The sequence below is a fragment of the Martes martes genome (assembly GCF_963455335.1).
Source record: "Martes martes genome assembly, chromosome: 4".
Taxonomy (NCBI): Eukaryota; Metazoa; Chordata; class Mammalia; order Carnivora; family Mustelidae; genus Martes; species Martes martes.
This window is the reverse complement of record NC_137891.1, coordinates 156,408,726-156,435,198: the sequence shown is the minus strand read 5'-3', so window position 1 is coordinate 156,435,198 and position 26,473 is coordinate 156,408,726. Positions and strand designations below refer to the sequence as shown.

The 26,473-nt window shown below is 38.5% G+C and overlaps 2 protein-coding genes across 2 annotated transcripts in view; one reads left to right on the top strand and one right to left on the bottom strand.

Annotated features, from left to right (window-relative positions):
* ZSWIM5 (zinc finger SWIM-type containing 5) overlaps nucleotides 1–26,473 on the bottom strand; it is a gene marked incomplete at both ends in the record, with an annotated part of 216,933 nt that overhangs the window by 175,392 nt on the left and 15,068 nt on the right. The gene's annotated exons all lie outside the window — the stretch shown is intronic.
* On the top strand, nucleotides 11,380–11,694 carry LOC308340732 (large ribosomal subunit protein eL43-like; the record flags this gene model as incomplete). The annotated part of the gene is made up of 1 exon (XM_080800063.1): nucleotides 11,380–11,694. The coding sequence occupies one exon, from the start codon at nucleotides 11,380–11,382 to the stop codon at nucleotides 11,692–11,694; it is 315 nt and encodes a 104-aa protein (XP_080656189.1).

The window sequence follows — 26,473 nt, the reverse complement described above, 5'->3', positions numbered from 1 at the left end:
GAGATAATAACCAAGGTCAATAAGGTTATAAGATCAACATCCCAAAATTAATTGTACTTATATGCATTTGCAATGAATAATCCAAAAAATAATTTTTAAAAAATCAAGATACAGAACCTTACCATTACCCTAGAAAATGTTCTCATGCCTCCTACCAGCCAATCCCCTCCATAGGCAACCAGTGTCCTGATTTTATTAAACTATTGATTAGTTTTGCCTGTTGTAGAACTTCCTATAATGAAATCAAACAAACATATACCCTTTTAAGTGAGGCTTTTTTTTACTCAGCTTAATATTTTTAAGGTATATTCATGTTGCTGCATGTATCATGTATTTTGTTTTGTTTTTTAAGATTTTATTTATTAGAGAGAGAGAGGGAGAGTGAGAGAGAGAGAAGGAGAGAGAGAGCACAAGCAGGAAGTGCGGCAGGCAGAGGGAGAAGCAGCCTCCCTACCGAGCAAGGAGATAGATGCAAAACAGGATCCCAGGACCCTGGGACCATGAACTGAGCCCAAGGCAGACGTTTAACCAACTGAGCCACCCAGGTGTCCCAGTTGTTTGCTCCTTTGTACCACTGAGTAGTAGTCCATATATAAATATTGAGTTATTTAGCCATTCTTCTGTTCATGTACAACTAGGCTGTTTCCATTTGGGGGTTGTTACGACTAAAGTTGCTATAAACATTCTTGTACAAGGGTTTTTGTTGATACTGTTGAAATGTGCTTTCATTTATCTTAAGTAAATACTTGAGTAGAATTTCTGGATTATAGCATAGATGAATGTGTAGATCTTTCCCCAAAACAGTTATAACATTTTATATTCCCAACAACAATGTATAAGACTTGGGATTGTTCCACATCCTTGCCAATATTTGGCTTTTTAATTTAAGCCATGCTGACAAGAATTCGGTAACATCTCACTGTGGTTTTAGTTTACATTTCACTGATGATTAATGATGTTGAGTGTTTTTCAATGTTTCATTAGTCACTTGGGTTTTTAAAAAAGATTTTATTTATTTTATTTGCAAGAAAGAGTGAGAAAAAGAGGAGCACGAGCAGGGGCAGGGGCAGAGGGAGAGGGAGAGAATCTCAAGCAAACTAGGCACTGAACATGGAGCCAACTTGGGGCTTGATCTCACAAGGCTGAGATCACAGCCTGAGCTGAAACCAAGAGATGGACACTTAACTCACTGTGCCACCCAGGTGACCCTGTTCATTAGCCATTTGTATATAAACTTTCGTGATGTGTTTATTTACACCTTTTGCCCGTATCATGTTGGGTCTTGTTATTAAGTTGTCTTGTTTGTCTTGTTATTATAGAGTTGCAAAAGTTCTTTATATAGCTTAAATACCAATTTTTTGTCAAACATGTTTGGCAAATGTTATCTCCCAAGTGACAAGTATTTATTGACCAAACTGCTTACAGTTTTTAAGTAATGTGACAGAACTTTGAAATCCCTTTGAAATCAAATACACTTGGGTTTAAATCCTGGCTCTATCTAAAACTAGCTGTTGGAATGTGAATGAGGTATTTAATTTGGGGGGGCATTTTTTCCTATCTGTAAAATAGAGATAATACCTTTACAGGGTTGTTATGGTGATTTAAACAATGGGCTTTAATGTATCTGGCATATAAAAGGTTTTCGGGGTGCCTGGGTGGCTCAGTTGTTAAGCATCTGCCTTTGGCTTAGGTCATGATTCCAGGGTCCTGGGATCGAGCCCTGCATCGGGCTCCCTAATCAGCAGGGAGCCTGCTTCTCCCTCTCCTACTCCCCCTGCTTGTGTTCCCTCTCTCGCTGTGTCTCTCTGTCAAATAAATAAATAAATTCTTCAAAAAAAATTAAAATCCTTTTCTGATTTAAGTTCTATGATAATAGGGCAGTTGCTGCCTTAAAGAGCTGAGTGGCAATTTTTACACTGCAAAACTATAAAAATTTGAATTTTCACAATGGTAAAAATCATGGTAATAGTGGAAGACATAGAGAATAAGGGCTCCTGGGAAAAGAGTAATGTATTTTTCTTTTATTTGAGTTCAGTAACATATTCAAAATAAAACTGAATCTGAAAGTAGTCGAATCAAATGAAATTCATCTGGAAGTGAAACTGTAAAGAAAAAGGTGAAAAATCCAAATTGTGTTGTGCTAACAGTATCTGCTATACCACATGGAATATTTAAATGACATGGCATTACAAATACAACTGTACTGACTCCTATCTATACCAGTTAGTAGTATTTCATCTCTTATAAAAATTCACATAAAAACAGGTTTAACCCAGGGGCACCTGGGTGACTTAGTCCATTAAACATTGGACTCTTGGTTTGGGCTCAGGTCACGATCTCAGGTTGTGGGATCAAGCCACACATTGGGCTCATGCTCAGCATGGAGTCTGCTGGAAATTATCTCCCTCTCTCTCTTTCCCACCTCCCTCTGCTCCACTCTGCCCTCTCCCACTGTGCATGTATTCTCTTTCCCCCGTCTCTCAAATAAATAAAATCTTTAAAAAAAAAAATAGGTTTAACACAAAAGCATTTTTAGGGATAATTTCAACATGTCAATAATACTCTGAGTTATACTAATAACTTACTATAAATAAGATAGTGCAAGTTAAAGTAATTACTAAAAATAAGACTTATTATATAGTGCAGAACTTGCTTTATTGTTTGCCGTTCCTATTTTATTTGTTATAAAAATTTCAGGTTGTTGATCCAAGTTCTGTCCCCATAATTTAATAGTCAAGTTAGTTAATTCTTCAAATCTCACTTCTTTCATTTGTAAAATAATAATCATAGTGTGCAGCTTGTATCATTGCTATCATTGCCAGTTTTAAATATAGTAAGTCATCAGTAAATATTAGTTATTACTGTTGTTGCTAAAGTATGCTAATCAAGCTGTGACTAGTCTGGGCTTCACATCTTCCAGGTTAGAGAGGTACTGAGAAATTATTATGATTCATTTCCTCAACTGACTGGAAACACTGACAGGTTTTATATTTTGCATTCTTCAGATCTCAGCTTAAATGACACTTTCTGGGGTGCCTGGGTGGCTCAGTCCGTTAAGCGGCTGCCTTCAGCTCAGGTCATGATCCCGGGGTCCTGAGCTCAAGTCCCACGTCGGGCTCTCTGCTCAGCGGTGACCCTGTTTCTCCCTCTCCCTCTGTCTGCCTCTCTGCCTACTTGTGTTCTGCCAAATAAATAAGTAAAATCTTAAATAAATAAATAAATAAATGACACTTTCTTGGAGAGATCTAACTTCAAAGCAGACCCCTTATTTAAATTTTCATTTCTAATATGGTAAATATTGATAAAAATGACACATGAGCAAATGTTCTGTGGGAGTCCTCAGTAATTTTTAACAGTGTAAAGGGATCATGAGACCAAAATGTTTGAGACTGATACAATGAATTGTTTAGAAGATGTGTATTCTCATTCAGAGGATAACATGACCTGTCAAACTAATTTATATTTCCTTTTTAGCTAGATTTAATTTGAGTAGTAATTAGGAATTGTACACATTCACTTTTCCCTACTGTGGTCATACTTACAGTAAGGCTACAAAGGCTAATTACAATTTCAGGGTTTGGATTTTTTACGTTTTGGGGTTTTGTTTTGTTTTGTTTTGTTTTTTTACTATAAACTAGAATTGCACAACTCAATGTTGTATGCACTAGTCATCTTGTGCCTATAAGAACCTGTAAGTGACAATTAAATTTTATGGTAATATGATTGCTAATAAATACAGTTTGCTTGTAAGACATAAACCTTTCCAAACAGTAAATCCACAATAGTCCATGAAAGGGAAAATACAGGGAAGCACTGCACTGAAATTCTGACTTCAATTCATCTCTTCTTCTAGCCCTAATGCCACTGCCTTAGGTTAGCCCCTCCTTTTCTCTCACATTTTCTGTTACATTCTGTGCCATTCTGTGTTCATTCATTATTCTTAGCAACCCAATCTCCCTCCACACTGAGATGAGAATAATCTATTTCAAAATCAAATATGGCCATGTCAATTACCCCCCCCCTTTTTTTTTAAAGATTTTTATTTATTTCTTTGACAGAGAGAGACACAGTGAGAAAGGGAACACAAGCAGAGGGAGTAGGAGAGGGAGAAGCAGGCTTCCCGCTGAGCAGGGAGCCTGATGTGGGGCTCGATCCCAGGACCCTGGAATCATGACCTAAGCCAAAGGTAGACGCTTAGCGACTAAGCCACCCAGGTGTCCCCCAATTACCCTTCTTATTTTAAAAAGCTAGTATGGCTTCCCAGCTCTCTATAGCAGAAGCCATAAATTGATGGGTTGAATAAAGATATAGGGTTTTTCTCCCATACACAGGTGTTTTGAACACAGGAAGATTTCACGCTAAAAATATAGATACTGGGTTTCACTTTAAACAATTAGAAAATTTAGCAACACTGGGCCCAAATCTGCACATAGCAAAACTCAGTTGGAGCAGGAGAGAGGATACCTAGGTAGGACAGCGCATATATGATCTGAGATTTCCCAGAGTCCTTACCCACTCCAATTCACTCATTTACCTTAGCTGCTTGGTTCCCCATGAACAACTGAATTTGCACAACCTGCTTTACAGGAGAAGGCCCAAACTGCTTAGAAAGACAGACCCTCGATCATCTGAGTATAAGTTAAATTTCCACTTTCAACTCTCATCTCTCTATGCTTTGCCTTCACACACATGCTCAACATTTCTCAAACATCATGTTCTTTTACACATCCTTTTACACTTGCAAGCTATACATCTAGTTCCTCCTGGTTGGAATGTCCTTCTTACATTCACTTCCCCACCCCACCAGCATCTGAGGAATTTCTCTACATCTCCTTCAAATCCAACCATACAAGTAAGTAGGAAATCATATAAATGAGAGGAGTTAGCACAGAGCCTAGCATATAGTAACTTTCAATGTCCTAACAACAACTGGAAAAAGTAGATATTATGGCCTCATACTAGAGAAAAGAATGTTGTCACCTAAAGGAATTAATTAGTCAAGACCAAGGAACTAGTAAGTGACACAAACAGCTGGAATGTGAGCCCTAATCTTATCACCAGGCTACACTATCTTTTTTTATTTGACTCTAATGACACAGAATTGCCAGATTCTTTCCTCAGATATTTTGTGTAACTTTTCTCATCAGGTACCTCCAACTGTTCCCTACCATCAACAAATCCAAGTCATTCTGTCTTTATATCCCTATTGCCTATCACAGTTCAGCCCACATTACAAGCTAAATATATAGTCTCAACTAATTCAACTCCTATTACTGAATGAATAAATGAATGAGAAAAGTTCTACTGTACTGATAATCTGTATTAAATGATAGGAGCTGAATAAGCATTTCCCACAACACAGTTTGCTTTTTTTTTAAGATTTTTTTTTTTTTTTTGACAGAGATTACAAGTAGGCAGAGAGGCAGGCAGAGAGAGAGGAGGAAGCAGGCTCCCTATTGAGCAGAGAGCCCGATGTGGGGCTGGATCCCAGGACCCTAAGATCATGACCTGAGCCAAAGGCAGAGGCTTCACCCACTGAGCCACCCAGGCGCCCCCACAACGCAAATCTTAATGCACAGTACGTAGTGAATAAAAAAACTTAACAAAACCTGTAATACATATAAGCACTAGAAATTTTTAAATCTTCCCAAAGATAACATTATTCCTCTAAATTGATGAAATACTAAAACTCCGCAATATCTATGTGTATGTGTATGTAAACTATTTATTTCATTTTAAACAGATGATCTAAAACAACACAAAGGTTGTACATACTATTACGAGCCTATTTAGATAAAATTATATGCATATATTTCTGTGCCTGTATACTGATAGGGCTGTCTGGAAAAATGTTCAGATGATTTTTACCTTTTCCTCTGAACTTTGATATACTGTTGTAATTAATTAGTATGTAATTTTTAAAATAAAACCAAGCTGTTTAAACTACTTTAAAAAACAATTCTTTTTGAATCCTCAACAGTAATGGAATTAAACATAATCCCTCCCACTTCATTCAGAAACACAGTGAATCACATTTGGGAAGTAAATATTGAAGTCCTAAGAATAGACAGCTACATAAATTAGAAGACAGTTTTAATTTTAGAAATGCATCTTATACACTCAAACAAAGGCCATGAAATAACTTATTAAATTAAAAACAATTGGAGAGGGGTGCCTGGGTGGCTCAGTGGGTTAAGCCTCTGCCTTCAGCTCAGGTCATGATCTCAGGGTCCTGGGATCGAGCCCTGCACTGGGCTCTCTGCTCAGCAAGGAGCCTGCCTCTCCCTCTCTCTCTGCCTGCCTCTCTGCCTACTTGTGATCTCTGTCAAATAAATAAATAAAATATTTTTTTAAAAAAATGATTGGAGAACTACCAATATTTAGCATAGTATCAAATTTACATTATTTCACATGATTATTAAAAAGTATTTAATTTAACTTACAACATAGCAATCTGGGTTTTTTTTTTTAGAAATCACTCATTTGTGTATCTACTCTAAATGTAATTTTGGGGGGAAAAAACACTTAACAGTGTAGTGTAGAACTAAGAAATTACAACACAAGGATTTATTCAATTAACCATTATATCATTTACTGAAAAATTCTGCCAATGGAACACAACTACTCCATGTTGGCTTCCAGAATGTCCCATGTTCCCGCATATACATTTTCAATTCCCTATAATCAAGCTTTGTTAAAAAAAATTTTTTTAATAAAATGCCAAATACCCTCCTCTGTTGCTTTTTCAACAAGCTCCAGGATTATACCACAGCAACGAAGACTCAAAAATTAATTTTATGTTGGGGCGCCTGGGTGGCTCAGTCAGTTAAGCATCTGCCTTCGGCTTAGGTCATGATCCCATCCTGGGATCATGCCCCGCATCGGGATCCCTGCTTAGTAAGGAGTCTGCTTCTGCCTCTGCCTCTCCTCCTGGCTTGTGAAAATCCCTTTAAAAAAACAATTTAATTTTATGTTGAAAAAATTAATGTGTGGTATTTCTTTGTTCTAAGGGTAGAAAGTCAACTGAATTTGAATTATCCACAATAACATGTATCTCACAAAGATTAACTTAAAACGGATATTGTCTCTCAAACCAAAATCCACTGAACAGTTTCACAGCCTATCAGAAGTGTGAAAGCTGGGGCACCTGGGTGGCTCAGTGGGTTAAAGCCTCTGCCTTCTGCTCAGGTCATGATCCCAGGGTCCTGGGATCCAGCCCCGCATCGGGCTCTCTGCTCAGCAGGGAGCCTGCTTCCCCCTCTCTCTGCCTGCCTCTCTGCCTACTTGTGATCTCTGTCTCTCAAATAAATAAATAAAATCTTTAAAAAAAAAAAAAAGGAGTGTGAAAGCCTCTCTTGCGCGGCTCTGCTGACTGCTACACTTCTTACGGAAATAGTTCAGTCTGTTCTCATAAGATAGAAGGATATTTCATATTATTATATTCCATAACCCCAAAAGAATCACAAATGCACAAAAGTATAATTAAAAGGATATAAAGCATGATCTAAAGGGCTTTGTGAGAATGAACATTAATCAATACTATATCTAGAAAAAAGCTGAGGGAATACTGTATGGAGCATTATATCACTATAACCAATTTTCAGTTATTAAGAGTAATTCAACAAATACACTTCAAAAGTTATTTAACCTACTGGCTAGCAATTATTTTAGCAAAATCTTACACAATTATTTGGAAATCCAATGGTATCTATAACCCTTTTATAAAGGCAAAAGATATTAGAGATTTAAATGAAGCTATTAAAAAAATAAATAAATGGGGGTGCCTGGGTGGCTCAGTGGGTTAAAGCCTCTGCCTTCGGCTCAGGTCATGATCCCAGGGTCCTGGGATTGAGCCCCGCATTGGGCTCTCTGCTCAGCAGGGAGCCTGCTTCCCTTCCTCTCTCTCTGGCTGCCTCTCTGCCTACCTGTGATCTCTGTCTGTCAAATAAATAAATAAAATCTTTAAAAAATAAATAAATAAATAAATGAAGCTATTCAAGTAACAGTTTACCTTTTCCACTCACATGCTGCTTTAAAGAATCATAAATTTTACTATACCAATTTTTCAGCCTAAAGATTCTTCTAAAATCCTCCCAATCCATAATATCCAAAATTCAGAAGGAAACCAAATCGTATTGTAAGAATGCTCATAGGTGTGGACTCAGATATAATGTTCAAAAAAAAAAAAAGAAAAAGAAAGAAGGAAAAGAAGATCCATTCAATGATTGAGCCAAATGTAGCTCAAATGGTTGTGACGCTGGACCAACAGGATCCTGTTCAGATTCTGCTCATATACTTTGTTTTGACCATATTTGTTGACAGATACTAATAGTTGTATTTTCCTTCCCCCAAAATTAATCTGCTCAAAAAAAGAAGATAAAATTCAGTTGTAAATAAATAGCATATATGTTGGCTAAAGGGAACAAAATATAACTGAAGAAGTGAGTGCCAAATTAGTACTCCAAATATACGCTTAGAGCAGTGAGCTAAAAACAAAATATATTATTAAAAAATGTAATATTTTACTATTCAGAAAACTGAAAAAAATGCTAATGTACAGTTCTGCAGCAAATTCACCACATATGATCTTAGAAAATTCACTATTTATATCAGTACAGAACTGTATATTTTTTTTTTTAAAGATTTATTTATTTATTTGACAGACAGAGATCACAAGTAGGCAGAGAGGCAGGCAGCGAGAGAGAGAGGAGGAAGCAGGCTCCCCGCTGAGCAGAGAGCCTGATGCGGGGCTCGATCCCAGGACCCTGGGATCATGACCTGAGCCGAAGGCAGAGGCTTTAACCCACTGAGCCACCCAGGCGCCCCCAGAACTGTATATTTTAACAAGCACCTTCAGGTACATCATCTCCTACAGCTGAACTCTGGGGGAAACTATACTCCCATAAAAGGAGCTACAAAAACTGCTGCACATTGTTTTCTCCCACAATGTGACCTTATAATCTTCCTAGAATCACAGGGTTTGGAGCAGTTAGCAAATGAGCCACATATTTAGATTACAACCGCCATCCAAATCATTCTTAAAGTTAGCTTTATAGGGGCGCCTGTTTGGCTCAGTTGGTTAAGCATGTGCCTTTGGCTCAGGTCATAATCCTAGGGTCCTGGGATCGAGCCCCACCATCAGGCTCCCTGTTCTGCAGGAAGCCTGCTTCTCCCTCTCCCAATCACCCTGCTTGTGTTCCCTCTCTCACTGTCTTTCTCTCTCTGTCAACTAAAATCTTTTTTTTAAAAAGTTAGTTTTATAAACCACTCCTCAGTACAACTTCCAAATGTTCTGCCTCTTTTCGTCCTCTGTAAAAACCTACTGCTTTCTAACAAATTCTGTAACACAAGAAAGACTGAGAATATTTAAATTGCTCTGGGTAAATCATAAAGCCAAATAAAGATAAAGTGAATAAAATCAATAACATATTCTCCATTTATGAAGTTACCTGTTTGATTGTTCTATCTATACTGCAAAGTGAATTATTTCCTTGTATTAAAATTATAACCATCCAATATACATGAATACATAATAGGTCTGTGATTATATGAATTTAATATATTGGGCTCAACAGTAGAGTTATGGTTCTAGTACAACACCACCTAGTTTATTTTTAAAAGGTCTGTACATTAAATATGTGATATAAGGGGCGCCTGGGTGGCTCAGTGGGTTGGGGCCTCTGCCTTCGGCTCAGGTCATGATCTGAGTCCTGGGATCGAGCCCCGCATCGGGCTCTGCTGTGGCGGGGAGCCTGCTTCCCCCTCTCTCTCTGCCTACTTGTGATCTCTCTCTCTCTCTCTCTCTGTCAAATAAATAAATAAATAAATAAATTAAATTTAAAAAATATATATGTGATATAATATAGAAGGCAAGATCGTGTGTTATTAAAGGCAATAAAGATTTGTCATGCACTATATAAAATCTATGCCTGAATTTTCTTATTTATGGACAGCAAAGGAAACATAATTTTAATATATACTGTCTTCATTTAACTGACTTTGTCCCCCTTCTCAATCACTCTTTGGATTTAAACTGCTTGTTTTATTTTTCACTATATATATAATTGAATATAGCATAATGATTAAGATCTTATCTTATCTTATCTTATCTTATCATCAGATTGCCTGGGTTCTAACCTCAGCTCCAGCACTTAACCAGTTATTGGAACTTTCATGAGCTGCTTATGCGGGCATTATATCCTCATCTGTAAAATTGGGATCATACCAGTACATACCTCAGAAGATTGTTTTAAGAGTTAAAGTAAGGGGCACCTGGCTGGCACAGTTGGTCAAGCATCTGACTCTTGATTTTGGCTCAAGTCATGATCTCAGGGTCATAAGATCAAGCACCACATGGGCTCTACACGCTGGTCGTGGAGCCTACTTAAGATTCCCTCTCTGCCCCCCCCACCCCTGATGTGGCCCCCGCATGCATTCTCTCTCTTAAAAAAAAAAAAGAGTTAAGTTAACTTAAAACATCTTAAAGACCTAGCACAGTGCTAGTACACAGTAAATGTTCACTGTGTATTAGCTATTGTTCTTGTTGCCACTATTATGCAAAAAAGTGAGATTATATTAAATGCCAATATTCACAAAACTAAAAAATTAGAAGACTGGGGTGCCTGGGTGGCTCAGTCATGTGCCTGATTCTTTATTTTGTCTCAGGTCATAATCTCAGAGTCGTGAGACTGAGCCCCGTGTTGGGCTCCGCACTGGGTGTGGAGCCTGCTTAGGATTCTCTCTATCCCCGTCCCTCAGCCCCTCCTCCCAGCTCACACTCTTGTGCTCTCTCCCTAGAGAGGGAGGGGAAAATAGATACATATGTAAGTTAGAAGACTATAAATTCATACATCCAGGAAAGACACAAAAATTTAAAATTTAGGGGGCACCTGGGTGGCTCAGTGGGTTAAAGCCTCTGCTTTCGGCTCAGGTCATGATCCCAAGGTCCTGGGATCGAGCCCCACATCAGGCTCTCTGCTCAGCAGGGAGCCTGCTTCCCCCTCTCTCTCTGCCTGCCTCTCTGCTTACTTGTGATCTCTCTCTGTCAATTAAATAAATAAAATCTTTAAAAAAAAAACAAAAAACCTTAAAATTTAGGGGCGCCTGGGTGTCTCAGTCAGTTAAGCACCTGCCTTTGGCTCAGGTCATGATCCCAGAGTCCTGAGATCAAGCCCCATATCGTGCTCTCTACTCAGTGGGGAGCCTGCTTCTCCCTCTCCCTCTGCCATTTCCCCTGCCTATGCCTGTACTCTCTCTCTGCCAAATAAACAAATAAAATCTTTAAAAAATTTAGCTTATAATTTGAATGAGAAATAACCAACTATTACTTAAAATGAATGATGAGTTCGTACTGTTGATAATTTAACCTTTAAAATGAACATGAGCTCTCTGGGCTCAGACCTAGTTTGCAGCAACACAGCTAAACGCACCAAGAAGGTCGGAATCATGGGCAAATACGGGACCCATTATGGTGCCTCCCTCAGGAAGATGGTGAAGAAGATTGAGATAAGCCAGCACGCCAAGTACACTTGCTCCTTCTGTGGCAAAACCAAGATGAAAAGACGAGCAGTGGGGATCTGGCATTGTGGCTCCTGCATGAAAATCATCGATGGTGGCGCCTGGACCTACAACACCACTTCTGCTGTCACAGTAAAGTCTGCCATCAGAAGACTGAAGGAGCCGAAAGACCAGTAGAAGCACCACCGTTTGAAACATTGCTAGCCTATAATAAATGGGTTAATTTATGTAAAAAATAAATAAATAAATAAATAAAAATAAAAATAAAATGAACATGAAATGAAACTAAAACATTAAAAAGTAATTCTTTTTCAAATAACTTTGGAGATTTGAATTATAAGCTAAGAAACAAAAAAATATTATTTTTTTAAATTGAATCAACTATAGTTGACACACAATGTTACATTTGTTTCAGGTGTACAACACAGTAATTTAATTAAGTCTATACATCATGCTATGCTTAGCACAAGCATAGCTGCCATCTGTCCCCATATAACATGACTGTAATACCTCTGACTATAATCCTCATGCTGTATTTTTTATCTCCATGACTACAAAAAATATTCTCTTGAGCAGCTCAAAGTAAATAGATAATGGGGAAGCACTTCCTATTAAATAAAATTCATGCAAGATTAATTATTGTATTTCTTTTTATTCTGAAACAATCTCACACTTGCATAAAGGTTGCAAGTACATTTCAAATAATTTTTTGGAGGGAGGAACACTTTTTTCCCAGCTTTATTAAAGTATGATTGACAAATAAAAATTCTATATATTTAAGCTGCATAAAATGTGATTTTTTAAGATGTACAATATGATTTAATATATATATACATTGTGAAATGTTTGCCATTATCAAGTTAATTAATATATTTATCACATCATATAATTACCATTTGTGTACATGTATATGAGGGGTAAGAACACTTAAAACCATTCCAGATTTCAAGCTCTATTACAAAGCTGTCATCATCAAGACAGTATGGTACTGGCACAAAAACAGACACATAGATCAATGGAACAGAATAGAAAAGCCCAAAAATAGACCCTCAAGTCTATGGCCAACTAATCTTCGACAAAGCAGGAAAGAACGTCCGATGGAAAAAAGACAGTCTCTTCAACAAATGGTGCTGGGAAAATTGGACAGCCACATGCAGAAAAATGAAACTGGACCATTTCCTTACACCACACATGAAAATTAGATTCAAAATGGATGAAGGACCTCAGTGTGAGACAGGAATCCATCAAACTCTTTGAGGAGAACACAGGCAGCAACCTCTTCGACCTCAACTGCAGCAACTTCTTCCTAGGAACATCGCCAAAGGCAAGGGAAGCAAAGGCAAAAATGAACTATTGGAACTTCATCAAGATCAAAAGCTTCTGCACAGCAAAGGAAACAGTCAACAAAACCAAAAGACAACTGACAGAATGGGAGAAGATATTTGCAAATGATATATCTGATAGAGGGCTAGTATCCAAAATCTATAAAGAACTTACCAAACTCAACACCCAAAGAACAAATAATCCAATCAAGAAATGGGCAGAGGACATAAACAGACATTTCTGCAAAGAAGACATCCAGATGGCCAACAGGCACATGAAAAAGTGCTCCACATCACTCGGCCTCAGGGAAATACAAATCAAAACCACAACGAGATACCACCCCACCCAGTCAAACTGGCTAAAATTAACAAGTCAGGGAATGACAGATGCTGGCGAGGATGCAGAGAAAGGGGAACAAACGCTCCTACACTGTTGGTGGGAATGCAAGCTGGTGCAGCCACTCTGGAAAACAGTATGAAGGTTCCTCAAAATGTTGAAAATACATCTACCCTACAACCCAGCAATCGCACTACTGGATATTTACCCTAAAGATAAAAATGTAGTGATCTGAAGGGGCACGTGCACCCGAATGTTTATAGCAGCAATGTCCACAATAGCCAAACTATGGAAAGAACCTAGATGTCCAACAACAGATGAATGGATAAAGAAGATGTGGTATATATATATATATACAATGGAATACTATGCAGTCATCAAAAGAAATGAAATCTTGCCATTGGCAACGATGTGGATGGAACTAGAGGGTGTTATGCTGAGTGAAATAAGTCAATCAGAGAAAGACAATTACCATATGATCTCTCTGATATGAGGAATTTGAGAGGCAGGGTGGGGGGTCTGGGGGGTAGGGAGGGAAAAAATGAAACAAGATGGGATCGGGAGGGAGACAAACCATAAGAGACTCCTCATCTCATGAAACAGACTGAGGGCTGCTGGGGGGTGGGGGGTAGGGATAGGGTGGCTGGGTGATGGACATTGGGGAGGGATTATGCTATGGTGAGTGCTGTGAAATGTGTAAGCCTAATGATCCACAGACCTGTACCCCTGGGGCAAATAACACATTATATGTTAATTTTTTTAAAAAAGAAGCATTTCCAAGTTCACTGAAAAGCAAGAACTCTCCCTTAGTCCAATGCATTCTATGGAACTAACAACACTGAGTTTTGTGACTTGCAAAGTAAGGACCACACGTTCCAGATTGGAAAGAAAAAAAATGATCTCTACTGACAGAACTAATAAATGAGTTCAACAAGGTTGGCACAAGATCTATTTATATAAAAATCAATTACATTTAAACACACTAGCAATGAATAACCTAGAAATGAAATCAAGAAAACAATTCCACTGGGGTGCCTGGGTAGTTCAGTCAGTTAAGCATCTGCCTTTGGCTCAGGTCATGATCCTGGGATCCTGGGATTGAGCCCCGCATGGGGCTTCCCTCCCCAATGGGGAGCCCGCTTGTCCTTCTCCCTCTGCCTCCCCCCACCCCCGCTCATGTGCTCTCTCTCTCAAATAAATAAAAAATATTTAAAAAAAATAATTCCATTTATAATAGCATAAAAAAGAATAAAACACTTGGGAATAAATTCAACCAAGAAAGTATGAGATTTGTACTGTTCTGAGTATAAAACATTTTTTTTAAAGATTTTATTTTTTTATTTGACAGAGAGAGATCACAAGTAGGCAGAGAGACAGGCAGAGAGAGAGGAGGAAGAAGGCTCCCCGCCGAGCACAGAGCCCAATGTGGGGCTCGATCCCAGGACCCTGGGATCATGACCCGAGCCAAAGGCAGAGGCTTTAACCCACTGAGCCACCCTGGTGCCCCTATAAAACATTTTTGGAAGAAGTTAAAGAGGAAAAGATCCAATGTTCATGAGTCAGAAGACCAGACACTGTTAAAATGGTATGGTAGAGGGGCACCTGGGTGGCTCAGTGGGTTAAAGCCTCTGCCTTCAGCTCGGGTCACGATCCCTGCGTCCTGGGATCAAGCCCCACATTGGACTCTCTGCTCAGCGGGAAGCCTGCTTCCCCCTCTCTCTACCTGCCTCTCTGCCTACTTCTGATCTCTATCTGTCAAATGAATAAATAAAATCTTAGAAAAAAAAAATGGTACGGTAGACAGAATAATGCCCTCCACTCAAATATGTCCATGTCCACATCCTAATCCCCAGAATCTGGTAAAAGGGACTATGCAGATAGGATTAAATTAAGGTTCTTAAAATGTGCAGATTATCCAGGTGTCTGGGTGGCTCAGTTGGTTAAGTGTCTGCCTTCAGCTAAGGTCATGATCCCAGTGTCCTGGGATCAAGCTCCGCATAGGGCTCCTTGCTCAGCGGAGAGCCTGCTTTTCCCCCTCCCCCTGCTCTTGTGTGTGCAGATGCTTGCGCACTCTCTCTCTCTCCCTCCCCCCCCTTCCTCTCAAATAAATAAATAAAATCTTTTCTTTTTTAATGTGCAGATTATCTGAGTGGGCCCAATGTAATCACAGAGTCCTTATAATGGGGAGGCAAGAGGCTTAAAGTCAGAGGCAGAAGTGTGACAATGAAAGCAGAGGTTGCAGTGATATGCTATGAAAATGGAGGAAAAAACCATGAGCCAAGGAATGTAGGTGGCTTTTAGAAGCTGGAAAAAGCCATGGAAAGTGATTTCCCCCTAGAGCCTCCAGATGGGACACAACTCTGCTAACATTTTTTTCTTTTAATTGAAGTATAATTAACATACAATGTTATATTAGTTTCAGGTATACAACATATTGATTCAACAATTCTATACATTACTCAAAGTTCACTACACTAAGTATAGTCACCGTCTGTCACCATATAATATTATTACAATATTACTATGATCCCTATGCTATAATTTTCATCTCCATGATTTATTTATTTTATAACTGGAAGTTTGTAACTCTTAATCCCCTTTATCTATTTTGCCTATCCCCCCATATACCTCCCCTCTGGCAACTACCAGTTTGTTCTCTGTATTTAAGAATCTGTTTGGTATGTTGTTTGTTTTGTTTTTTAGATTCCACATGTAAGTGAAATCATTTGGTATTTTTCTTTGACTTATTTCAAGTAACATAATATCCTCTAGGTCCATCCATGTTGCAAAAGGCAAGATTGCATTTTTTAAGGATGAATAATATTCTATTGTATATATTTACTACATCTTTTTTATCCATTTACCTATCAATGGACACTTGACCAACAACTTGATTTTTGCCCAACAAGACAAATTTCATATTTCTAACCTCCAGAACTATAAAATATTAAAACTGTGTTGCCTTAAGCCACTAAAGTTTGTGGTATTTATTAAACAGCAACAGACAACTAATACAAATGACAATACCACTTACACAAATATATCTACAGATTCAACGCAATCCCTATCAAAATCCCAGCTGACTTTTTTTTGCAAAAATTGACAAGCTGATCCTAATATTTATATGAAAACTTAAGGGAACCAGAACAGTCGAAACAATCTTGAAAAACAACAACAACAGTAACCAAAACAGTATGGTATTACATAAAAATAGACCAATGGAACTGAATCGAGAAGCCAGAAATAAACCCAAACATATATGGTCAACTAATATTTGACAAGGGAGCCAAACATATTCAATGGGGAAAGGACAATCTCTTTAATAATGGTGTTGGGAAAACTGGATATACACATGCAAAAGAAAAACTGGATGCCTATCTTATACCACTTACAAAATTAACTCAAAATGAATTAAAGAAATTACACATAAGACCCAAAACCATAAAACTCCTAGAGGAAAATACAGGGAGGGTCACCTGGGTGGCTCAGTCAGTTAAGCATCTGACTCTTGATCTTGGCTCGGGTCATGAGTTGAAGCCCCACAATGGGCTCCACACTGGGCATAGAGCCTACTTTAAAAAAGAAAAAAAGGGGCGCCCGCGTGGCTCAGTGGGTTGGAGCCTCTGCCTTCAGCTCAAGTCATGATCTCAGGGTCCTGGGATCGAGCCCCGCATAGGGCTCCCTGCTCAGCCAGGAGTCTGCTTCCCTCTGTCTCTGCCTGCCTCTCTGCCTACTTGTGATCTCTCCTCTGTCAAATAAATAAATAAATAATCTTTTTAAAATATAAATTTAAAAAAAAAGAAAAAAATTATTTATTTATTTATTTATTTATTTATTTATTTATGGGAAAAGCTCTTTCACATAGTTCTTGGCATGATCTTTTGGATACCAAAAATACAAACACAAAAGCAAAAATAAGTAAACTAAAATGCTCTGCACAGCAAAAGAAAATAGACAAAATGAAAAGGCAACCTATAGAATAGGACAGAATATTTGCAAACTATATATCAGATAAGCTGTTAATATCCAAAATATATAAGGAGCTCATACAACTGAATAGCAGAAAAACAAACAATCAAGTTTTTTAAAAATGGGGAGAGGAAATGAACAGACATTTTTCCAATGAAGACATACAAATGACCAGCAAGTACATGAAAAGGAGCTCAACTTCATCAGGGAAATGTAAATCAAAATCACCATGAGATATCATCTCACATCTTTTAGAATGGCTATTATCAAGGAGTGCCTGGGTGGCTCAGTCAGTTAAGTGGCTACCTTCAGCTCAGGTCATGTTCTTAGGGTCCTGGGATCGAGCCCTGCATCAAGCTCCTCGCTTGGCAAGGAGCCTGCTTCTCCCTCTACCTCTCCCTCATGCTTGCTCGCACTCTCTCTCTCAAATAAATAAAATCTTTTTTAAAATTAAAAAAAAAAAAAAAAAGGAATGGCTGGGGGTGCCTGGGTGCTCAGTTGGTTAAACAGCTGCCTTTGGCTCAGGTCATCATCTCAGGATTCTGGGACCAAGCCCCTCATCGGGCTTCCCTGCTCAGTGGAGAGACTGCTTCTCCCTCACCCTCTGCCTGCTGCTCTGCCTACTTGTGTTCTCTCTCTGTCAAATAAATAAATAAAATCTTTATAAATAAGTAAATAAATAAATAAAAGAACGGTTATTATTTAAAAGAGAGAGAGAGAGAGATAACAAATGCTATCAAGGATATGGAAAAAGGAAACTCTGGTGCACCACTGGTAAGAATGTAAATTGGTACAGCCTCTAGGAGAACAGTATGAAGGTTCACTAAAAAATTAGAAACTGAACCACTTACCATCTGACCCAGCAATCCTACTTCTGGAACTCAAAGGAATGAAATCACTATCTGAAAGAAATGTCTGCTCTCCTATGTTCACTGCAGCATTTTACAGTAGCCAAGATGTAGAAACGACCTAAGTGTCCATCAAGGTATGAATGGATAAAGAAAACGTGGTCTGTGTACATATATATGAAAGAATATCGTTCAGTCATAAATAAAGGAAATCCTACCATGTGTTTGACAACATGGGCCATGAGGGCATTATTTTAGGTAAAATAAGTCAGACAGAAAAAGACAAATACTGTATGATCTCACTTTTTTTTTAAAGTTTATTTCTTTTTTTAAAGTAATCTCTACTCCCAATGTGGGGCTCAAACTTATGACCCTGAGATCAAGAGTCACATACTCTTCTGACTGAGCCATCCAGGCACCCCTATGTGATCTCACTTTTATATGGAATCTAAAAACAGCAAACTCATAGAGGGTTATCTTTTTTTTTTTTAAGATTTTATTTATTCATTTAACAGAGATCACAGGTAGGCAAAGACAGGCAGAGAGAGAGAAGGGGAAGCAGGCTCCCTGCTGAGCAGAGAGCCCGATGTGGGGCTCGATCCCAGGACCCCAGGATCATGACCCAAGCCGGAGGCAGAGGCCTTAACCCACTGAGCCACCCAGGCGCCCCCATAGAGGGTTATCTTACTGGCTCAGTCAGTAGAGCATGCATGCAGCTTTTGGTCTTGGAGTTGTGTGTTTGAGCCCCACATTGGGTGTAGAGATTACTTAAAAACAAAATCTTTAAGTAAGATAAATAAAAAATAAAAATACCAAACTGTAGAAACAGAGAACAGAATGGTACTTCCCAAGGGCTCAGATGGGGGACATGGGGAAATCAGTCAAAGGCTACAAACCTTCAATTATAAGATGAATAAGTTCCAGGAATCTAATGTACATCATGATGATCATAGTTAAACAATATTGTACAGTATATTTGAAAGTTGTTATGATAGTACAGCTTTAATGTTCTCACCATCACAATAACAAAATGTTAATTGGGTGAGGTGAAGCATGTGTTAACTAACTCTACTGTGGTAAATGCTTTGCAATATACATGTGTAACAAATCAGCACATTGTACACCTTAAATTTGCACTGTAGTATATGTCAATTATCTCAGTAAAACTGCAAAAAGAAAAAGGACAAAGTAGGAAACTCAAATTTCTCAATTTGAAAACTTACCATGGAGCAACAGTAATCAAGACAGTGTATTACTGGCATAAAGACAGGCACACAGATTAATGGAATAGAACTAAGAGTCCAGAAATAAACCCATCTATAGTCAACTAATTTTCAACAGAAGGACCAAAGCTATTCAATGGAGAAAGAACAGTCTTTTATACAAATGAAGCTGGGACAACTGGATAGCCACACACAAAAAGAATGAAGTTCAAAACCTTTCCAACACCATATATAAAAATCAACTCAAAGTGGAGCTAAAACTGTAAAACTCTTCAAGGAAAACATAGGAGTAAATCTTCATGACCTTGTGTTAAGCGATGGTTTCTTAGACATGCTATCAAAAAATAAGCAACAAAAGAAAAAAAACGTAAACTATATATCATCAAAATTAAAAATTTTGTGGTTCAAAAAGTATTACCAGTAAACTGAAAAGATAACTCAAAAAATAGGGAGGGGCACTTGGGTGGTACAGTCGGTTAAGCATTAGACTCTTGGTTTCAGCTCAGGTCGTGATCTCAGGGTCATGAGACTGAGACATGCATGGGCCTCTGCACTTAGCAGGGAATCTCCTTGAAGATCTCTCTCCCTCTTCTTTCCTCCCTCCCCCCACCCTCGGGCATAAATCTTTAAAAAAAGGAAAAAAAAAAAAACCAGGAAAGTACGTTTGCATATCTGAAAAGGGACTAGTATCTATAAAATAAGTAATAAACTCTTACAACTCAACAATAAAAAGACAAATAATCCAATTTAAAACCGGGCAAGGTGCCAGAGTGGCTCAGTTGGTTAAGCATCTGACTTTGGCTTAAGTCATGATCTCAGAATCCTGGGATCAAGCGCCAGTGTCAGTGCTCAGCAGGGAGTCTGCTTATCCCTCCTCCTCTTCTTCTCCCCCTACTCATGCTCTCTCTCTTTCTCTCACTCTCAAATAAATAAAATCTTTAAAAAATAAAATAAAATAAAATAAAAATAGGCAAAGAATCTGAATAGTCATTTCCCAAAGAAGATATACAAATGATCATTAAGCACATGAAAGGGTACTGAACATCGTTTGTCATCAGGGAAATGAAAAGCAAATCTAAATCAGCCACAATGGAATAGTGCTCTACCTCCACTTGGATAGCGATAATAAAATAAGATATGATAATAACAAGTGTTGCAAAGATGTAGAGAAGCTAGAACCCTCATACATTGCTGGTGTTATTGTAAAATGGTAGTCCACTTAGGAAAACAGCTTGGCAGTCCCTCAAAAAGTTAAACATACAGTTATCATATGACCCAACAATTCTATTACCAAGAGAAATTAAAACATGTCCACACAAAAGTTTATACATGAATGTACACGGCACCATTATTCATAACAAAAAGGGAAACTCAAAAATACAACAACTGGGGCACCTGGCTGACTCAGTGCGGCATGTGACTCTTGATCTTGGGGTTGTAAATTTAAGCCCTGAGATGGATGTAGAGATTACTTAAAAATTAAATCTTTAAAAAAAAAAAAAGTATAACAACTAGTGAACAGATAACCAGAATATAGTATATCCGTATGATGGAGTATTATTCGGTCATAAAAAGAAATGAAATACTGATCCATGTTACAACACATATGAACCTTGAAAACCTTATGCTGAGTTAAAGAAGCCAGTCATAAAAAACTACACATTATATAATTCTATTTATATGATATCTCCACAACAGGCAGAGATAGAAAGTAGTATTTGCTTAGGGCTGGGGGTGAGGTGGGGATTGGAAAGTGATATTAAAGGGTACAGAGTTTTTTCTGAGATGATAAAAAAAAAATTCTAAAATTGACTGGTGATGGCAGCCCACATCACAAAATATACTAAAAACCATTTAATTTAATTTAATTTTACACTTTAAATAGGTGAGTCGTGGGGCATATGGGTGGCTCAGTCAGTTAAGCATCTGCCTTTGGTTCAGGTAATGATCCCAGCGTCCTGGGATCAAGCCCTGCGTCAGGCTTCCTGCTCAGCAGAGAGTCTGCTTCTCCGTTTCCCTCTGCCTCCTGCTCTGCCTACTTGTGGTCTCTATTTCTCTGTCAAATAAATAAATAAAATCTTTTTAAAATTTTAAAATAAAATAAATGGTTAGTCATGTGGTATGTGAATTATCTCTTACTAAAAGTATGAAGGAAAAAAGGACAGAAAGCCTGCTGTGAGAGCCCCCAGTTCCAAAATACTGAGTCTTCTCAAGGACACTGCTGACACTTTTGTCTTCAAGACCTCATCAGGCACCCATGGGGCTTAAAGCTTCCTTACTAAGGTTTGCAATGCTACTTGTTACTTACTAGTTGCCTTCCTTATCACAAGTTAGCAACATGATCTTGTCTTGATGGTTGGCTAAAAATGGCATGTTTATCATAAGGCTATAAAACTGCAGTAAATTATACTCCAACTCCTCCATAATTTTTCAATTCTAACCTCTAAGTGAATAGGTAATGGGGAGTAGGTGCTAGAAAACCACTCACTACTAAATAAAGTTCTAAATAAAACTATGCCAAAATACTAGAAATAAAAACTTAAGATTTTGGTTGTGTGAGTTCTTTTGTTGCTAATTATCCTGACAATATATTAATAATATGTGCAAGGGACAACAAAAGAGGTGACAATCTATAAACCTCTGCAATTAGCACCCTGATAATATATCAAAGAAACATTAATAAAGTAAATTCAATGTAATATTTGATCTGTAAAACCAAAATAACAGACCTGATTTTAATCACATAATACGCTACCTTAGCAACATATGGTATTTATGAAATAAAATAGAGTCACCAACACAAAGAAAAGCAGCATAAAGGAACAGATGACATTTAGCACCTGGATTGTCACTGGGGTATCTCTTGGTATTTCCCTGCCCAACTGCGACAGTAAATGAACAAGTACAGTGGTCAAGGCCTTAAAAAGGCATGGTAAGGAGGCTCAGGCTCTTCAGTCATGACAGTCACCCATCTGGTATGCCATCTAGACAAGTGGAGATACTGGCCAAGAATCCAGAATGAAGATTAGAGGGAGACAGTAAGTATCAGTGTGATCTAGGGACAAGCTGTAGTAGCAGCGGTTGTAATTCATTAGTCCACTAACCTTATTATTGTGAGTTCTCAGAAAAAGAAGCCAAACAGAATGCCAAGAAGTTGTTCCCACATGGTGTGAATTTACTATATGAAATGAATACAAGAGGTACAAGGAGTGCAGTGACCAGACACTCCCTTCAAGACCAAGGCATTCATTCCTCTAACTGCCAGGAGTGTTCCTCCAACTCCAGGATCCTAGCAGCTCACAACTAAATCCTCCTCAACAAATTGCCCCCAACCATCAGGGATTAAGTTTTCTGAAAGCAGGCACTGAGATGGAGTTTAAGATGCAAGATACTTAACAGAAATCAATACCTATGAAGGAAAGGCAGCAGAAGCAGGACTAAGAAGAAGTTAAACTACAATGCAGGCCTGACAATCAGGTACAGCTCTTACAGCAAGTACTGCTTCTCAGGGAGCTCCATTTTATTTATTTATTTTTTAAGATTTTATTTATTCATTTGACAGACAGAGATCACCAGCAGGCAGAGAGGCAGGCAGAGAGAGAGGAAGAGAAGCAGGCTCCCTGCTGAGCAGAGAGACACCCCCCCACCCCCGACGCGGGGCTCGATCCCAGGACCCTGGGATCATGACCTGAGCTGAAGGCAGAGGCTTAACCCTCTGAGCCACCCAGGCGCCCCTCCATTTTAGACTAAAATAACTGGACCTTTTTACCTAGCCTTGTTTGGCATTTGCAAGAAGCCCCTAGAAAATTGTGATCTTAGGTAAAGCAGCTCTCTGCAGCTGTAGGCAGATCTGAACCAGGTGACAGTTGGAAACCATCTGCTGAAAGCACTTCCCAAAGCTGGAAAAGGAAACTGTAGTTTCATCTCATCTTTACCACAGAAACTGCCCCACCGAAGGTTATGCCCCCTCCCCTCAGGTCAGCCCACATCTAATTCCAAATAACTCTTAAATATCATACTAGCTCCAGAGTTCCCAAAAGGATTGACTAAAGTCTCTGAGGCAATTCCATTAGTTCAGTCTCTCTACCCTCCAAATCTTGCATCCCTTACTCCATTACAAGGGTTGCTCCTCAGTAAACCTCCTGCAAGCCAATCTCCATCTCAGAGTCTGCTTCCCAGGAAATATAATCTAAAAAAACCAATTCCATAAAGTAGCTATAGCCTCTCTGTTCAGTAACCTCATAGGCTATTACTGAATTTCAGCAAGCGCAAATCATTAAACTTCAGCTGTCTGTGGTATAATAGTGTCAAGCCATCATCCTGTTGAAACAAACAAACGAAAAAGTAACTTAATACAGCAGCATTAGAAAGGAGTAGAAAAAGATGAATATGTCAGAGATATGGAAACTGAAATATTTAACTAGTAGAAGTAGCAATAACAGAGCCATGTTAATCTTTAAGAAAATAAACTATTCATAATCTGAAAATGGGTAGAATAAAAAAAAGTTATTAACTCACATTCACCCATATTATATACATCGGGTGTCAAAGGCAACTGAAGAATTAATCACAGAATTTTTATCAAATAAAGCAGATTCTTCTAAATAAACAATTAGTGCTTCCTTACTTTGGAACCACTTGAACTTACTTGAGTCATGGATCTCCTTGAGGAATATTACGAACAATGAAAGTTACGAACTATCTTCTTTGAAAAATGTCCATATCTAGGGGCACTTGGGTGGCTCAGTCGGTTAAGCATCTGACTTGATTTTGGCTCAGGTTGTGATCCAGGGTCGTGGGAGCCAGCCTTGCTTTGGGCTCCACGCTCAATGCGGAGTCTGCTTGATATTCTCTCTCTCCCTCTCCATCTGCCCTTCCACCCCCACACTCTCTCTAAAAAAATAAATAAATCTTTTTTTTTTTTTAAGATTTTATTTGTCAGAGAGACAAGGGTACGGGGGGCACAAGCAGGAGGAGCAACAGGCAAAGGAAGAAGCAGGCTCCCCTCTGAGCAAAGAGCCCAGTGTGGGACTCAATCCCAGGACCCTGGGATCATGACTTGAGCCGAAGGCAGACAGACACTTAATTGACTGAGCCACCCAGGTGTCCCAAATAAATAAACTTTAAAAAGCGGGGAGGGGGGGATTTTCCATAACCATTTGTAAAATCTAAAAAGAATTTTAAGAATTTATGGATCTCTGAAAGCTATTTATAGATGCCCAGTTAAGAACCCCCTGACCTAAATCAGGTTTGTAAAAGATAACATTTCTCTAAATCATGTTAACTTAAAAGGCTAAAAATGGTTAACAACAACAACAAAAAAAAGCAACTGAAAAAATCATATTATCTATTACTTATTTTAATTATATTATTATATAAGAAATACACAAATAGGTTGTCATAATGATTCAAGCAATACAGATTAACTAAATTTCCTCTTGGTCACCACTCATTCCCCTTCCTCTTCACAGAGATAACTTAACAGTTCTATTCAAATCCTTTTAAATTTGTCAATGCTTTTCCAAAAACTTACATACCTATTAAAATGTAGAGAATTATTTTGGGTAAATACGTTAAGAACTAGCATTTAAAAACAACAAAGGGGGTGCCTGGGTGGCTCAATCCCTTAAGCGTCCTCTCGATTTTGACTCAGGTCAAGATCTCAGAGTCATGGGATCCAGCCCTGTATTGGGCTCCACACTCAGTTGGGGAGGCTGCTTGAGATTTTCTCTCTCCCTCTCCCTTTGCCCCATGCCCACTCTCAAATAAATGAATAAAGCTTTTAAAAAAATAAATAATTTTTAAAAATAAAACAACAAAAGGATAGATACTGGTAATTTTCCTAACATCAGCAAATTGTAGTATTACTGAGCTTAATGACTTTTCATGTAACTCTTTCCTGAATCCAGTCTCTTTAAATCGATTTGACCCACAAGTTTCAAACATGATTTGAAACAAGCTACTGTATAAATCAATCAATATGTCAATTCAAACAACACTACTAAGCACATTCTATGTAAATCACTGTACTAAATGCTATGGAGTAATGGTTCCCAAACATTTAAACCTGGACAGCTTATCAAAAATAGAAATTCCTGGATCCCATTCCAATCTTACTTAACTAGGATTTCCAAGGGTGGAAGCACAGAATCTGTATTTTACCAAAGCTCCTCAAGTGACTTGAGTAAAGTGTAAAGCAGCCAGCGCTGGAAACCACTATTATGAATGCCATAGGGGGCGCCTAGGTGGCTCAGTCAGTTAAGCAACCCACTCTTGGGGCTCCTGGGTGGTTCAATCATTAAAGTGTTTGCCTTCAGTTCATGATACCAGGGTCCCAGGATCGAGGCCCACCTCAGGCTCCCTGCTCAGCAGGAAGCCTGCTTCTCCCTCTCCCACTGCTCCTGCTTGTGTTCCCTCTCTCTCTCTGTCAAATAAATAAAATATTAAGAAAGAAAGAAACAAACAAACAAACAAAAAAACAAACCCACTCTTGATCTGATTCAGGTCATGATCTCAGGGTTGTGCAATTGAGCCCCACAATGGGCTCTGCACTCAGTATGGAGTCTGCTTGAGATTCTCCCTTTCCTTCTTCCTCTACCCCTCCCCTGACTAATGCATGTAAATGCACGTTCTCTCAGTAAATAAATAGATAAAATCTTGAGGGGGGGGGGAAGGAAGTCATAGAAATGAACAAGATAATGTTTGCAATTCATTTCCACAAAGACCTCTTAAGAGGTCATTTTGAAATTTACTAGGTGTGGCGCTAGATGCTAAATATATTGCAGGATACAGCCCTTGACCTGGAAGCACCTGCAGACTGGAAGGGAAGATAACACCTGTAACAATTAAAACACAAACTGAAAATGGAAAGTGTTGTCTGTCGCCTCACTAACATGTATGCTCCATGAAAGCAGGAACTTTGTTTTATTCACTGCCATGTCTCCAATGGCTACACCAGAGCCTAGAATATAATAGGTACTCAAACAATTGCTGATCAATGCATAGGACTAAAGTGGAAGGAATGTTTAATTTCAACTAAGTAGATACGGAAATGGCACTTTTTAGAACAGAGGCACAGAGTCTGCTTCTCCCTCTCCCTCTGTCCCTCACCCCCGCTCATGCTCTGTCTCTCTGTTCTATCAAATAAAGAAAATCTTCAAACAAAAAATAGAGGTATAGACTATTAAGAGACAGAAAAGGAGAAAAGAAAGAGAACTAAGATTCACAATACCCCTAAAATGTGTAAGAAATTCCAAG